We start from the raw sequence: 17,757 nt of genomic DNA, 5'->3' as shown, positions 1-17,757 counted from the left end.
AATGTGGTTAATTTAATGGAGCTTTTACAGTTTGTCTTGGTTCTGTAACTACCTTTTCAAATTTTGCTTATTGTTGCATACTTCTCTGCTGCTTTACATTATATAAAAATTATGACAGTAAGACCAAAGAGAGCTTCATACACAATTTTTGTCAAAACGATTATGCATTTGACCAATAAAACTTGTGTTATAACTATTTATACCTACAAGCATGTTATGTAATGTAAAAATGTTTTTATACAAACAATAACATAAATTGTATATACTTTTTTAAATTGATAACTTGAAGAAACTGTACAGAATGATATTTTTATTAATAATTAGACTTTAAGTTTTTAGTTGACACATAAAGTCAATAAAAGATGTGATTGAAATAGGATGTTAGTGATTGTAGTGAAGTTGTACAATAACCATTTTTTATGTCATTTTTAGATCTTGGAACTTAAGGAAAAGCTCTCTGTATATGAACGTGAAAAAATGTTTCCAAAGAATGTACAAGCTACAGTTGAAACTAGACAAGACTCAATACATCAACCTGATGCTACATGTGGCAAACAAGTCTGTGTATCTGATAGTGAAATAGAAGAATTTGCCCTTTATAGTAAGAAGATGTCGGCACTCTTTAAAGAAGGTCTGAGGATGCGTCGAACATACTTGGAATATGAAAGTTCCTTAAAGCAAATTCAGGTGAAAGATCTTTTTAGTACATTTACAACTTTTAATGACTGAAGAAGAGTAATGGTGAATCTCCCCAGATGATGAGGTGTAATTTATTACTTGTTTTTAGTTTTGTAAGTTATATATTATAAAGAAGTATTTATAGACTCAAGGTTTTGAATATGCTGTTCTTAACTCATTTGAATAATACATGTTCTTAAAAAGTAAATCTATGAACAAATTCTAGAGGTGTATGGCACTTTTGCCAGGAGAATCTAAATATAACAATAAAAGAAGCAGAAAAAGTGAACAAATAGGTTTTTAACACTTTAAAGTTTCATATTAATAATTAAAACTGAATAAAGAAAGGCAAAGAAATTATTGTATTTATCATTATTATTATTACTTGTGAAAATTATTCAGTATGAAAATGAGGGACCCCAAGAAACATAGTGCTGAGTTGGGTACACCACTACATAAAAGTTTAGAAACAAGTGCTATAGCTTATTCGAAACATTATTTGGAACACGTTGTGCATACGTTAGTTTTGCATGAATAGCATGTTCTGTTCATTTGTATTACATTAACATCTTTCATTTGCTAACTCCCAACTGTTAAATATGGTTTTGCTACATCTCTTCTATTATATGATTTTAACTACTTTTATTCTGTTTAAAATAAATGTAGTTGCCATTGCACTTAACTCCATAGATAATAAGTATATGTTTTTGTTTGATGCTGATATGGCAAGTAATGATTTGCCATATGTTTCATCAAATGGATATTATTATATATACAAAATGCTAATCCTAAAATTAGTTTGTTTAGCCACAAAATCTTCATTCATAATTTGAACCATTATTTGACAGAAATCTATACATGTCTCTCCTTATAACTGACAAACTGTTGGACCATTAAAAATAAAGAATTTGTAATATGAAAATTAAAGTTTTGTTTACAAATAAAACAAGTAATATATTTTTAAAACCAATTTTTAGTTTTCAAAAACATGACTTTTTCATGAGGTTTAGCTAGTATAATCAGGTAGATGCAATTGTTACTAGACATGACCTTTGGGAAGTAACACGTGGAGATTATCATACAGACATGACCCTATTTCTTCCCTATTTGTTGAACATATACTGAGTGTTAATAGACTGGTCTTGCTTTTGTGTCTTACAGATCAATGTGAAACTTCATTTATGAGATGTGTATTAATCTAGTTTTGCATCTCCTGCAAAGAGTATTGAATCCAAGACCCAACTTTGGACCTTATCTCAGGGCCAAAGAACATTAATAATCATCATTCCAAATTCTTCCAGAATATTCCATCTTCTTTTCGATTGCTTCTTTATTTTGAACTTCTTAGAAAACTGCACAAGGACTATTTGTACAAGCTCTCCCTAGTTTAGCAGTGAAAGACTAGGAGAAAAGCAGCTAGCTATCACCACCGTTCATGGGCTATTAATTTTACCAATAGTATAATTAAATTTATATGAGAATTGCAGATCTTAAATGTACACATCATGTTCATTTGTCAATCTAATTAGGAAATAAAATGTTTGTTTAACAAAAGCTGCTAAATGAATATATCAACAGTGTGTCTTGGATGGCATAAAGCTGTTAGCTCGACTTTAGCCAAAGAAAGCAGATATTATTTTTGTTATAACTTAAAAAATAAGCATTAAAAATATAAATTAAACATAATTTACTCAACATATTTAAAAGCATTATGCATCTTTCAATAAGAAAGTGAACATAAAGATAGGTTGACTGCCAAGTTTAGAAACCCACAAATTTATCTAGTATACCCTTGTCCTAAACAAAACCTATAAATTTTCCGTTCAGTAATTAGTGTAAATTCATTTTTCACTCTGCAGTAGTAACATTAATGATTTGTTGAAATTTCCTAAAATTGTAGTCCTACAATGTAATAATGAGTACTACTGTTGATATCCTATACTCTTCATTGACAAAATATTCTATCAATTTCCTGCAAAGTTTGGAAGAACAATTGATAACTGTCATGTAATTTTTCAAGTCCAAAGCATAGAGATGAAAATGTTTTAAAACTACAAAAAATACTTTTCAAGGAATACATCTGAGAGTTGCTGCAAAGTTTTCTTCGTGATAGTAACTAATTTAATCTTATTTAATATCATGCTATTTGCATATATAAGAATTATACTTTTTTAAAACTGTAACTTCTTTGTTAATTCTAATTATAATTTGATTAATTTTGTTTTCTTTATTACTTCATGTGCAGTTTTATTGTTTTTTCATATTTTTAAAGCCATGACTTAAATGGTCCATTAGCTTTACTGTAGTGTATATGTTTTAGGTAGATTTTTCATAGTGCAATAATTTGTGAATGAATAGCATTTAGTTAATAAAAAATATGTAATTAAATGATGAAACTAGTACCTTTCTATGTATGCTGATATAAAATATATTCTTAAATTGAGTTAACCACTACAGACTGTATAGTTAGAATACAGCTGTTTCTTTTCTGGTTTTCAGGGTAAAATACAGTGGCGTATGACTTACTTGGACAGGATTTCATTATTGTCCAAAGATAAAGACAAACTTAGTAAGGTGAGAAGTAACTTCTTTAGGCTGCACTTTCAAGTTATCCTTGAATATGATTACTATTTTTAACATAGTATGATTATGGAAGAAAGGCAATACATTAAAACTTTGTAAAATAATCAAGTAAGATATAATATTATTGTGTGAAATTATTTTTGAGCTTCAAAAAATGTGTCTTTATGTGTGTGTGTGTGTGTGTGTTTTAGGGAAAATGAATACATTTTACTGAAGTTAAATAAGCAAAATCACAAGGAAGGACTGCATTAAAACAGCAAATCCACACCTCTGACTAATTATTATTAGTTTGTTGTAACTGAAAAACAAACTGAAATAAAAACAAATTAAACAAAAAATGCTGCATCAACGGAAAAGATCCTCGGGTACAAGCTATAATATTGGATTATAAAATGTACCCTAGGTTTTGGAGGTGACTGAGAATGTAGGACACATATTGTGGTTGGGATACACTGTCTATCAGTAGTAATAGAAATTAAGAGAATGAAATGTGGATGTACAAGTCCACAATGTCTCACATCTATATCACTTTTCACTGCCTGCGGACAAGTTGTGGCAAGCTGACTGCTCTTGCAAGTGAAGAAAGAAAGAAAAAAAAAAAAGGTAATAAGCTTATTGCATCAAAGTTTATAGCTGGGGGGGTTTTTATACTGCTGATTTTTTAATTTTTTTTAGAGCACTTCAAAAGCAGATGCTGCAGTCTGCTCATTAAAAGGAAAGCAGGCTCGATTGGAGGCTAGAAAAATTGACCTGATGAATGAATTGCAGAAAAACATTGAAGAGTTGAATAAACTGAAGCAGGAAATAGAAAACTATTATACTGAACACAGAAATGAAAAATTTGTGTATGAGGTAAGAATGTTTTGATGATGGCAGTGTTCTAGATAGAAAAATAAAAAACTAAGAGTACTAAAAGATCTAATTTATTTCTTTAATAGATTTGATATTTATCTATTATAACCTAAACACGTATTAAATATGTTTTTACAAAAAGTTTGTATTCTTCTCTTTTTGAAGTGTTAACAAAGAGGTACCATTATTTTATTGTCCAGTTTCTTAGTTTTACAGTTCATGGTGACATGTTGAAAACTGTAATGATATCATGATATGCATATAAACTACTGTCAGAGAAAATGATACATAGATCAGTGAAATAAACAATATAGACACAGCTGTTCAATACATCCAAACTTCATTGAATCTAACAAGACATCAGAATTCTTGGTTTTGTACACAGTAGTAAGTACTTGAATATATACACTCAGCTGACTTCCCTACATAAATATATTGTACACTGGAGAGCAAGACTTGCTTTTCACAGAACAAGAACTAGAAATGTTGCATGATATTCAATTTTATTGGGTAAAAATCACCTTAGTTTACATCCCACATTCCCAGCTGTCCATATTGGAGGATATTCTCATCTTACTTTCAAAATAAGACAGGTAAGTATAAGCTGTGTGAATGATTAATATGCCATATTGAGTATATATGTTGCCTAAAAATATTTGTTATAAATACATTATAACAACATCTAGAGTAAAGCATTTTAATTCTGCTTAGCTCTTATTTCACTCAACAGTTTTATTTAAAGTAGAAGTGACCCTTTTCAGAGCTAACTGATATAAAAGGGAGGGTATTTTAGTTTTTTTTTAGTAGAACAAATTATGTATCAGAAGAGCCATATAATGTTTAATTTTGTTAGAGGAAGAGCAATACTGTGAACATTAGTTATCAAAAGTTAACAATTCCTTTGTGATAATTAGAAGTAATGCCTTGTTTACATTAGGCAAAAATATTAAAATCTAGCAGATGTCTTCAACATCTTTATGGTCAAATTAGTCCCTTTATTCAAACAGAACTTCTTTTTAAATACAGGATTCAGAATTTCCACAGTATCACAAAATAATTCTAAATGCAGACACTGAAATATTTAAGTCCAGTTGTCTTAGGCTTAACATTAGTTAAGCTTTATTAAGTATAACCTACATTTAATAAAGAGATAAATTAACACTAACTTGTATATGTTTTTTGCTTTAATTTAGTCAGGGCTAAATGTTACTATGCTCAATGCTATCAGTAAATAAACTTATGTTATTCTATGACATAATGTTAGATCTTTCTAAAACCTTTGATAGGCTTTTAAGGTGTTATTGTACAATATGTCTGCTAAAGTACTTTTACATCCACCTTTTGTTTTCATCTCTTGAAATAAAGTGCAGATACATGTGCATTTAGATAGTATGATGTGTGAAAATTTTAGAAAATTTCTACCTGTCTGCATTAATTTTGGATGAAACTTCACACAATTTTTCCAACATCATGAGAGGAATTTCCTGACAAAGGTTTATTACAACTATAATAAAAACGTTTATTCACTGCATGTGTCCATGTTTTTCAAGAAATAAATCAATAACAGCTTTATATAATATTGCACCAAAATGAAATATGTTACAAAATAGACCCAAGCTAAAATTTTAAAAATAATAGGACCTTATTTTTTAATTTTTATAACATTTTTCAAAACTTGTTTCCTTAATAAACAATTGTACATTTGTTATTATCAACAAAATTAATTTCTTTAATAAAACTTCTAAAGTTCTGGTAAAGTTAGTTTTGCTAGTGGAGAATCATAGTGATTTTTCAGAAGAAACTTGACTTTTTCTGCTGGTGAATTCAAGTGTATGCTATGTATTGAATTGTTGAATTGACTGGCAGAATCGCAGGTGCTTTGTACAATGTTCATTGCATACAACTTTTACAAGGTACACAACTATTTTTTTTCACTTCATTATGAGTATAAAGTGATCAAAAACATTGGAAATCACAAAACTAAACATTTCCCAATGGAAAAATGGGTTTTCACAAGGAAAGTGAAACTTTGATAAAGACAATGAAATGTCAGAATGCAAGTTGCAGAAGGAATGCTTGCATATCAAGTTATGAGGCAAGAACCAGTAAGAAACCAGGAAGAAACCTGAAATACAGAAGCATATCAAATTCCTTGCCAAGATGCAGTTAGAAGATGTTAAGTAGTTTTGTAATGGAGAAGCATACTAATCAATTCATCAGGATCCTGACTGAACAGCTACCTGATTGGCAGTATTTCTACTAGTTGACTGTAATAGTAATATTTTGATATTGTTAGATTTAAAAATTACTTAATTTTCAATAATTTACAGGCACTACATTGATGGCATATATATTTATAAAAGTGGGAGCATATTTTATGTTGCATTACAGAATCTAAAGTTGAAATTTCATCAGCATTGTCTTGAAATGGAGGTGAGAGATCTGCATCAACAGAACAGGCATTCCCAACAGATAGCCATGATGCTAGAAACAGAAGCATGTAGGACTGAAAGGTAAAAAATAACATCAGCAACTTTGGAGTGGTAAACTTTTTTTAATATTAAGAAAATGTAAAATAAATTGAATTAAATGTACAAAAAGTGAACCAACTTTTGTCATACATTATAACAATTTTGTGATGATGATGATGAGTAACAAGTTTTTTTTTATTATTATTATTAATAATGGTTACACTGGTGTTACAAATTTTAATTAAGTTTTACTTGCCGTTCTATAAATAGGGTGGCCACAAACCTAGAATAGTCAGGGAATTTGAAAACAGTAAAAAATGTATGACTTTCATTACTGAAATTAGTTTTTTTTGTATATACATTTATATAATATTTCTGCTCATCCTGGAGTATGGATTTATATTTCTAAGAAACTATCATCCTTTTTTTGTTGGTGGTTTTACTACTAAAATTCTTTATACCCCCACCTTTATATTGTTATAGTTGTTGACTGAACAATTACTAATGAAGATAAACTTTACAAATAGCTGGAATCAGTTGAACAAAAGAGATTTATAATTTATTCACATCAGTGGCTGTAGCAGTAATTAGAGGCTTGTTGACACATTAGCTATCCAAAAGCTCTTGTAGGAATAAACATATGATCCTAATGTAAAGCTCACAACATTTAGAAACAAATATAGGATTATTTTATAGTTTTTTTGATGTTATTTTCATTCCTGATATTTATTCTTTGTGTTAAATTATTACCTCTGCCACTGAAGATGGATGGCAGTTTTGTTTTCATCCCTGTGTGCATTTATCAGCAAGATTTCTCTAATAGATTTAAAGTAAAGTTGGCAAACATTTGAATTATAACACAATTTTGAAGTGATTAGTTTTTGAAGGGACAAGGTTGAAGGTCAAGCACAGTCATACATTTTCAAAGCTCCATATCTGTTAACTCACCCAAGATATCTTTTACTATGTATGACAAAGTTTTATATTACATTCAAGTTTTCATTAAACTACTTTGTTTGTTATACCAACTAGTATAGCATAAAGTCTTAGCTAACAATCCATATTTCAGTAAATAGTGTATAAGTTTTAAGTAACTAATTTTACAAGGAAATATTTTTAAAATTCCTGAATTTCCCCTGGTTTGACACACATGATATATTTTCTGTAGGCATTTTCTCTTCTCCATTTTATCCAACATCTCTTGAAAGAGTAAGATATTAAACATAAGTTACTCAGTATAAAGTTGTTATTGCTCTGACAAACTATAATTTGTATAGCTTTCAATTATGTTTGATTACAGAGCTATCAATAGAAAATCAAACACTTCTTGTATAACAGATTTACTGTTGTACTTTTAATTTAGTGCATACACTTACTTTTTGTATATTTTTTTTTGCTTATCACATATTGTTGGCTGTGTATTGTGCAAGTCGCGACTGTTCTCAAAATTTGTAGAATATTCTTGAGGGTAACAGTTAACAATATTTTCTTTTACAAAAATGCACTACAATATTGTTAAAATTTCTATAACTTTGTGTAATTCATATAAAAAAAACTACTAGCCAAGAGAGAGGAAGAATATTATTTGTCAGATACAGTTAGTGTGCCATAGGCCTAGGAAGCTATAATTGTGATTAATGCCTATTAATTGGAAAACTACAGAATTTTATTAGGAACAATTATAGATTTCAAGCATTGCAAACTGTTCAACTTCAGTAAATTACTTTGAACATTAAAATTTCTATGAGGATATTAAATATCATTATCTCTAAAAGTCAGTAGTGTGAGGCCAGTCAAGCTTGGTAGCTTAAAGGTGGTGCGACAATATCAACTCAGATTTAATTTTCTTGTTGTGGATCTGGATCAGTGATAAAATATTCAGTTCCAGGCCAGATATAAGAATCAGTATTGTGTGTAAGTTTATAAAACTTGTATAAAAACCATCATTTGTAATAAATATTAGTTATAATAAATTGCTTGTATCAATCTTGTTGGCAAAAAACATTAATTTATATTAACATTTCATTAACTACTAGATTCATATTCAAATTTCTGGTTATTTGAAATGGTAAGCTTGTAACATGTCACATCCTCTCTTACAGGATATGTTCATAGTTCTCACTTATGTTTATTTATATATTACATCTAACAAATATAAAGTCAAGGTTTTCATCTACCAAGTGACATATTCTGTGTTCTGAAGAGATAATAGTATCACTTAGGGTACAAGCAACATTCCAATGAGAAACTTAATGACCAGCTTGGATGAATGTGTGATGGCTCTTGTTGCACAGTTAGAAAGCCAGGAAAATTGAGAGAGGTAGAGGAAATTATCTATTTTTTGCGTACTATTAGTCTGTGTTCTTTGGTGCATTATTACTATTAGTATAAAACAGAAGAGTAAGGTTAAGTATCTTTGATAATCAACAGGAAAAAAAATTGAAGATTGGGTCAGTACTCTGTTTTTTGTCTTACATATTTATTCTTTATTTATTATCGGAAAATAATTAAAATGTGAAAATAGGGATCATTTTACCTTAGTTAAATATAGATTAGGTAAAATAGATAATATTAAACTAATAAAAATGTTTCTTGAGGCATGCACATGAGTGGCTAGTAGAAGCTTGTGGGTTATGTAATTCAATAGCATAAGGTGGGCTGTATGTCACTTGAGTGATGACTTGTAATGGTGTAGATAGTAGGTAGACAGTCCAAAGGGCAGTAAACAATGAAATGTGATTACAAATAGATGTATACTGTTAAAAGCTTTAAGCTACTTATGATAAATTTAGTTTCATGTTACAAATTGAAGTCAATTTAGAAAGGAAAAAAAGGGGTAATTTAGTTTTTGTTTTTCATTACTAGGCTAATCAAATTGACTGATCCTTCAAAGAGTTATGGAAGAGAAAATAACAGATAAAATATAAAGTTTTAGGGGGGGGAAGCATTTGAAATATATTTAGGTGTTGGGGATTACAGAAAGGTTTGTTTGTTTTTGAATTTCGCACAAAGCTATACAGAAAGAAAATTTGAAATGAGTAAAAGTATTTTTAATCTTAAAATGAAAATTACTTTGCACATGGACTATTCTAAATAAATACTCTATATTTATAAGCAAAAACGGCTCGTTTGGGCTGAGAAAACACTTTTACATAGAAGGTTGAAACGTTGTTCGCTCTTCTATGTAAAAGTGTTTTCTCAGCCCAAACGAGCCGTTTTTGCTTATAAATTTCTCAACAAGTGGGTTTCTCGTCATCACTGAAATACTCTATATATTCATCAACAAATCTTTATATTAGTTTATCAAAAAATTAAATGTTGATTTTTTATGTGAAAGACTTGTAAAGTTAACTGAAAGACTGCCAAAGTTTGAAGATATACACACTACATTGAAAGGTAGAAGTATTAAATATCTGAAGAATTATACAGTGTGCTTCTTTTCCACACTAATAGCTTTGCAGGGAACATTAGGTGAAGTTGATAAGGGAAAAAATCTGGGCATAAAGAAAGCATTTTAGATGTGTATGTTAGCGTGTAATGAGGCAGACACAATTTTAGGCTATATACAAAGGAATGCTGAGCATGGGGTCAAAGGAGGCGACCAGTGCTGGTTGAACTTGATTAAAGTATTGTGTTAGATTTTGTTGCTATTTAAGAAAGGATGTTGAGGTGTATTATGTTGTTCAGAGAAGAGCTGATTCCTGGTTTGGGGGGTTAGAGTGTAGGTTGAAGTATCTGGACATTTTCTATTGAAGAATAGAAGGAAGTGAGGAGTAAGTTTTCAAAATTGTTAGATCTTTAGAAACCATAAGTGTAGATGATGTTTTTTGTTTAAAGATAATAATGCAAGCATGAAGTCTAGAGAACAAATTTAAGATATAGAAAACTTGCAAACAACTCCAGATAAAGCAGTGTTAGTTTTCTATCAGGGTGATTGGCTACAAAGTAGTTCCCCTTGAGTTATAATAGTAATTTGTTTTGGATATGGTTCCAGGCATAAAAATTGGACTCAAAAAAGTTTATTTCTATATGTAGTTTGGAATAGGTCAGTGGTAGAATCATATTAATGTGATTGCCATGATAAAGCAATATTGCCAGGCATTGCAGTTTCTGTGGTAGTACACTTATCCTTTCAGAGACTTTCATTGTCCATGGATGTTGGCTTCCAAATCCAAGTTTAAGGGGATAAGGGGACTTAAAATCTAAATTACCCTTCTTTTGCTCTTTGATGAATGCAAATTGTAATAGGAAACCACAAATGTTTATTCTATGTAGCTTAATTCTTGTAACAGTATATATCTATTTATATTTATTAATGTTTTGTTTTATTGATCTTCTTTGATCCATGTCTGACCAGAAATGTCCCAACATAAGTTCAAAATGACAGAGTGAACATGCAGCTCATATTACCATATTGAATAATGTAATGCACAAGCTGCTCATCAGCATAACCATTGAAGGTTTTTTTATTATTTTTTCATTATCTTGAATAAGTTTCTTTTTTCTTACATTTTAGTTGTTTTTATAATAAAAGAAAGAAAACAAACGAAAAATAAAAAAAATGTCACAACTAAATATCGGACACTTCACTGTAGCATTATACTTGATGTATAATCAAAGTAATCAAAATATAACAAAATTAAATGTTTCAAATAACATATGGTCAGTTTATAACTCTCACCTTTTCACATTTATATTTTTGAATAATTTTATTCTTAGGAGCTGACATAGAAGCTAGGTGAAACAAAATGAATAGTACTGCCTATAGTTTTCAGCATGTATCACTAAGGTCCAAAGTAAAATTCCTGAGAGTTTCTTCTAATCTTTTCACTTCTATTTCTTATGTTTATTTTACTGTTAATGGCTGAAGTAGAAACCTTTCAAATATAATGCAATAGATTGCTACTTTGTACTTAGTAAATACTCGTACAAATCCATAGGTTAATGTGGCATGGAGTTTCTCAGGAGGCTATGTATCATTTTTGCCTCCCTACTTGTATATCAAGTATCTTTTTAATATTTCCATGTTAATCAGGCACTAGTAAAGAATGAGCACATTAACAGTGAAAGTGGTTTTTCTCTGGATATTGCACACCAAATTCTATGGCATAGGATTTGTAGGTTCCCACCACCCTTAAGGGCCCTAGTTCTTAGATCAGCCATTCATTTGAGTTTCGAGTCACCAAGCTTGTAAAAACAAACATTTAAGTTTTAAACTCACAATCAAGACCTTTAACCTTAAGTGTGGCAAAGGGAAACAACTGTTTTGGAGCATTTCCAGTTGTCTTCCAAGGTTTTCTTTAGAAGGCTCCAAAGCAAAATACCTACCAGTATTTCGTTCCTTACTTAGTTTTGACACGATCACTATCAAATAAGCTCATACAGCACAATTTTCAGAACTTTTCCTGCTTTGAAAACATGGTGGAATAGAATTTATCAACTTGTTGACAATGTAATTGATTCAATGACAATTGTCTGAAGTATTTTTAAATGTTTATGCTATGAATTTGTAGAAAGTCATGGCCAATCCAGTAAGTCATTATTTCACACAGAGTCTCTTCAAAACCTGGCTCTGAGAACATTGTGAGGTAGAATTTATTGGCTTGTTTATAGTACAGTAGCTGCAACAAGAATTGTCTGAAGTATATGATAAAAGTGAGAGAAAATATTTGATATCACTCTGTGCAACTTTGTGTCCATTTCAATAAACTTGTTAGGTATTTGGATGTTAGTTAACCTCCTGGGTGGTTGGGATTTAGTGTTAGTATAGGTATATAAGTGTATAAGTACTTATGAATATCTCCTTTCCTATCGTACCACGTTTACATAGGAACCAATAAATGCATAGTTTCCAGTAATATAAATACATCCTATATTGGTTGAGATCATATTTTTGGCTTAGACTTCTTTTTTATCACTTTAGAAACAAGTTATTCAATGATTTTTTTTTTGTTGTTGAATCTACAAAACATCTAAATACTCCTCCAATTTTTTTTTCTTATATTTAATATTGGATTTTACTGCAACATTTGTATATACATTTTCCATGTGCTAATATCAGTTTATCAGTGATAGATGTTTTCATTGACTTTTATGCACCATTCCAACTTTCTCAACTCCCATAAATAAACTTTTCTTGAATTCCAAAGACTTTAATTTTGTATAATTTGTTGTTATTTTGCTTCAGTTTAAATGAGAAGAAAAATAACAAAAGTTTCAATAAATAAAACAAAATACAAATTTTTACTCTTAGCACTAGTTTACCAGTATTTTGTAAAGTACAGTAACATTTTTGTTACCATACATTACATTTTTAAATATACTTAGATGTCAGTTATTTTTCTTAAAACATAGAACAGTAAATAAATAATATTTGCAAAGTAATGATCATTACTACTTATGATACTATGAAGTCTTTGTGCTAGTGAATCAAACATTCTCACCATCGTAGTAAGCCTCATCCAATTTCACATGAAAAGTAATAATTTTTGAAGATTTTATATGTGCATTTAGTAATACCAAAAAAATTATAACTAGACAGAAGTTGTATAAAGTTCATGATTGATGAACTTGTACAACTGTTAGTTGCTTCTCTTATATGTAATTGTTAAAAAATATCCATAAGAGCTGAAAACCACAAAACTGCATGTACTTTTGCATGATACAATAAATCTTCATGCCAAATTTGATAAAGTACATCAACAGTGGGTGAGTAAAGTAGTGATAAAAAAACAAAAGTCAATATAAGTATAAAATGCAAACATGAAAATTGTGTGCATCTCTATATAGAGACCTATTGAACCTCCATATAAACTGCAAGATGCAATATTGAAAATGTTCATGTATCTCTCCATAGACCCGATGAACCTCCATATCCAAGTTGTTGAAGATTCATCCATATGGGGTGCATAAAAGCCACAAAGTGCAAAACTGAAATGTTGTATGTATACCCTCATGGACCTCCATACAATTTTTGTGAACATCATCTGCGCTTTGCAAAGTTGTTACTTGGACTTACAACAGATAGTACTATACTGATATCCCAAAAATCTACTGTAATTTAAAAGACTTCCTAACTAAAGAAGAAGAAAAAATCTAATTTATGTTCAGTAAATAGCCTTGATTATAATTCTCCATTTTTTCTAGCAGTGTAAGAGCTTTTCTCTCATAAATAACTTAAAGTAACAGACTTACATAAAGAAATGTAGAGCTTTTGATTAATTATAAAGCTATTGGTAAACAAAAGTAGGCATAGATAAACAAGTGCTTTGAAATGACGAAGTTGTGTGCTGAACTAGTATGAGGGATTTGCTAAATATCATATGTCAGCAAATATTAAAGGTGGGATGTTCTTATTTTATATTCTAGCTTTCCAATATCTGAAATGTTTGTAGACCTTGTACTGGGGGCATCATAAAATGTAATTTGACCAAACCCAGAAGGTGATATACTATATGGCACACACACAGACACAAAGTATTTTGCCATTGTTGTTTGTTTTAAGATTTACTTTCAAATTAAGAAATTAACTAATTTATAGCCCTAAAATTTTAATTACAATCTACAATTTTATGTCAAACTTATTAACATGCATTTATAAAATAATTATGTAATGTTTTGAATGTAAGTCTACACATGTGATGACATGTTCTCTGACCTATACCTGTGTACACAGGGATAATATATTCAACCTCTGTATTACTGTTTCTGCTATTAACTAATTTTATTGCTGTTATTTTATTAGGCTTCTTTCATCAACATTAAAGCTAGTACGACAGCTGGAAATGCTTTTAGATGGACATGGTTTCTTAACTTCTGATTTGAAGAGTCTTTATGAGTGTCTTCTAAAACAAGTAAGTATGAAGATGTTGATTCTTAACTGAAATAATAAATTTGTTCATTGTGTTAATTAAAAGCAAGCAAAACACAACTTATTTTAAAATTAGTATCAGCTCTATTGGATAAAATGTCATGGTGACACTGAAAATATTTGCAAACACTAGTTTTTAAGTGGCACATATTTAATTGTATCTTTTAACTTTTATCACAGATCAACTGATATGTTGGTTGAGCTAAAATGAATTTTTACTGAAAATTCATGTTATTCCGATATTGTCTTTTTTTCAAAATTGGCAAAAGTATTAGATATTAAAAATTTGTTAATTTATTCTATGTGAAGGCTCTTAGATTATCAGTATTTTTCTTGTAGGATAATTATGTTATATTTTGAGCATTTATAGGCAGTTGAATAATTAAAGCTGTATCCTCATATCAATGTTATATTTCAAATATGAAATGTTACCACTGAAAATAAATGTTTGTTTGGTATATTGTGTAACTTGGAAGGAAAGGTTGAGTGGAGCATCAGTAAACCTATAAGCTAGCCTATGTCTATTGTGTAGCATTTCTTGTTTTTGAGTTATGAGTTGATGTTATTTGAAAGTGCACCTCTCAACTGTTCCTACTTGGAAATTTTGGCTTAGATGTTTCATTCCTGGATGAATACATGATTGCAAATTCACACTAGTGATGTGAATGAATTATGGAAAATAAACTTGCAGTTTACTTTTTGCAAGATAAAATAATTAGTGTTTCAGAATTAAAATTCATTCAATGAAAATAAACTTTAATTTTATAAATAGTTTTTCTTTAATTGCACAATTTTGTTTTCTGTAGATTTCAATGAACTTTCAATGAAATCACTTATGTTTGTGCATTTTCTGAATTTACTTTCTGTGCATAATATGCATTGGTCCCAATGAGGAAATACATAATAGTTTTGAACAAAATAGTACTAATTTCACCTTTAAACTTTTAATAGGATATTTTGCATCTTCTCATATAAAGCTTTCTTGATTAGTACTGCCCCCTGTTGATGCAAATTTTTTAGTCGCCATTAGCCTTGTAACTCCTACTTCTTGCAGTCTACCAATAGGAGTACAACACTACCTTTGTTGTAACTAGTATCTTCTATGATAATGCTCCTGTTGATCATTATTTCAGTTGTCAGTCTTACTGTTGAGATGTGCTTGCTTTAGCTCACATATTTTGGAATATTTGATTTTTTATTTTCTAGAAGACTCTTAACTTTCCATTGAGTTTATACTTTTTAAGTATGCACTTATAATTTCAAGTAGTTGCTACTGTCTCTGATGTTCCTGCTCCAGTGGCATTTCAGACCACTTCTTCACGGCTGGTTCCACAGTTATAGGCCAATGACATGACTACTATGTATGATCTGGAGAGAATTGTCTAATTTTATCCAGTATTCACCACTGCCTGAGGAATATCCTTTCATGTCAGTGCCTGATGTGTCTGACAGAAAGGATTAGAATTTGAACAGCCATCTTACCCCTCCTGAATATGCTGCTCAATAATATATTGTATCATGAAACTTGCATAGGCCTCCTCCATTTGTTGACATGATTAACCCTTTCACTATGGGCTTGGTATAATATACACAAGTTTTTCTACACATTTGCACAATAACTTGATACTACATGTGTAACTTCACAACATTTTGTAGACTTAGCAAAGATTACAAGTATTTTTACACAAAAATATCAGATTTTTTAATGAAGCATTTTTACAAAAGATTTGTTTCTGAAAATAATCAGTTGTGTTACTAGTTAAAAAAATAAAATGTCCAAAGAGTCTTGAATATTATTTGTGTAATCTCTGAAACCTCCTAAATACATTTCTATCATTTTTGTTTCAGTAAGACTTTATATTTTGTTGTTTGTTATACTCTGTGTAAGTGTAAGGTCTGTCACTTAATCAACCTCATAACCACCATAAAAAAAATTAAATAAACATAAATCATCAGTGATGACGAGAAAACCCACTTGTAGAGAAAAATATATGTAAAAACGGCTGGTTTGGGTTGAGAATTTTTTTTTTATGCAGAGGACCTCCTCTGCATAAACATTTTTCTCAACCCAAATCAGCTGCTTTTACATATATAAATATAAATCATGCTTTTTTTTTTTTGTGCTGGAATGACTACGTATTATAACACAAAAATACAAATGTTTAGTCCAAGTAGATTAAGTCTCATAATGCTATATATTTACGTGTATATATTTTTTATTATTTTGACTTCCCAATCATACCTAACTAATATGCATAACTTAGATTGACACAGTGTACTAGCATTCATTTTATGTATCCAGTAATATATAACTGACTTTTCCAGTAATATATAACTGACTTTTAGTTTTCCCTGTCTTGGTTTGTTTCAGTGGACTAATGTTTAGTAACATTTACATTTCAGTTATTATGCATTTTATATGTGTATATTTGTGTGTGTGTGTGTGTACACATTATAACCATAGATTTTTAAGCCAAAACAAAACATTAAAATTAAACAAAATACACTGTATTTTTTTAAAAAAGATCCTAGGGTACAAGCTACAATGTGGGATTATAAAATGTATCCTAGGTATTGGAGGTGACTAAGGAAGTAGGACTCATATTGTAGTGGGGATACACTGTTTATCAGTTTTAACCTCAATTTGCTTAGCTCACATAAGATTAGAAATTATGACAGCAAGTTGTGGGTGCTTAAGCTCACAATGTTCCATATCTATATCACCCTTCACTGCCTGCAGACAGTTGTTGGAAGGTGATTGCCTCCCAAATTAAAATAAGAATAAGAAAAAGATAACAAAATAAAAAATAAAGAAAATAAGGTACTACCATTTGGGGGTAGGTGTGTTTGTGTGTGTGTATATGTATATAGATTATTACTTCTTAGAAAGAAATTATTAAACTTATTTTTCTTAAAATATATAACAATGACTCAAGAAATAAAATGAACAATCATCTCTTCTCACTTGGTTGTTGCTGGACATAGGTTGCTAAGCCTTTAAAATTTTGTAAGTGGAGGATATCAAACAAAAAAATTTTTTTAAGGTTTCACATGTATGCACATACATTTGAATAATTAAAAATCATAAATAACACTGATACCATAGAATTCTACTATAATTGATTAAACTTTGTTACTAAGATTTGTTTAGATTTTAAAAAATACAAAACTTTGAGCAAACTAAATACATCCTACCTCCTTGAAAAGTTGAATCAAAAGAACATGGTAGTCTTTTTACAGATTAAAATGGCTCAAAAAACCACTTTGGGGACATTCTAAGCTGTTAATTGATTATTTACATGT

General features: G+C 29.8%; 1 protein-coding gene across 2 annotated transcripts in view; it reads left to right on the top strand.

Moving 5' to 3' along the window:
* Window positions 1-17,757, top strand: part of LOC143234904 (kinesin-like protein KIF18A) — an 86,890-nt gene that overhangs the window by 33,847 nt on the left and 35,286 nt on the right. For both annotated transcript variants that reach the window (XM_076472600.1, XM_076472601.1), the window contains 5 exons: window positions 433-687; window positions 3,178-3,252; window positions 3,937-4,113; window positions 6,505-6,626; window positions 14,329-14,437. In XM_076472600.1, the coding sequence (XP_076328715.1) occupies window positions 433-687; window positions 3,178-3,252; window positions 3,937-4,113; window positions 6,505-6,626; window positions 14,329-14,437 (738 nt within the window). The remainder of the gene's footprint in view (window positions 1-432; window positions 688-3,177; window positions 3,253-3,936; window positions 4,114-6,504; window positions 6,627-14,328; window positions 14,438-17,757) is intronic.

The sequence above is a fragment of the Tachypleus tridentatus genome, chromosome 12 (genome assembly GCF_004210375.1).
Source record: "Tachypleus tridentatus isolate NWPU-2018 chromosome 12, ASM421037v1, whole genome shotgun sequence".
In the NCBI taxonomy this organism is placed as follows: Eukaryota; Metazoa; Arthropoda; class Merostomata; order Xiphosura; family Limulidae; genus Tachypleus; species Tachypleus tridentatus.
Note: the sequence above shows the minus strand (reverse complement) of the source record. Positions and strands in the feature narration are given on the sequence as shown.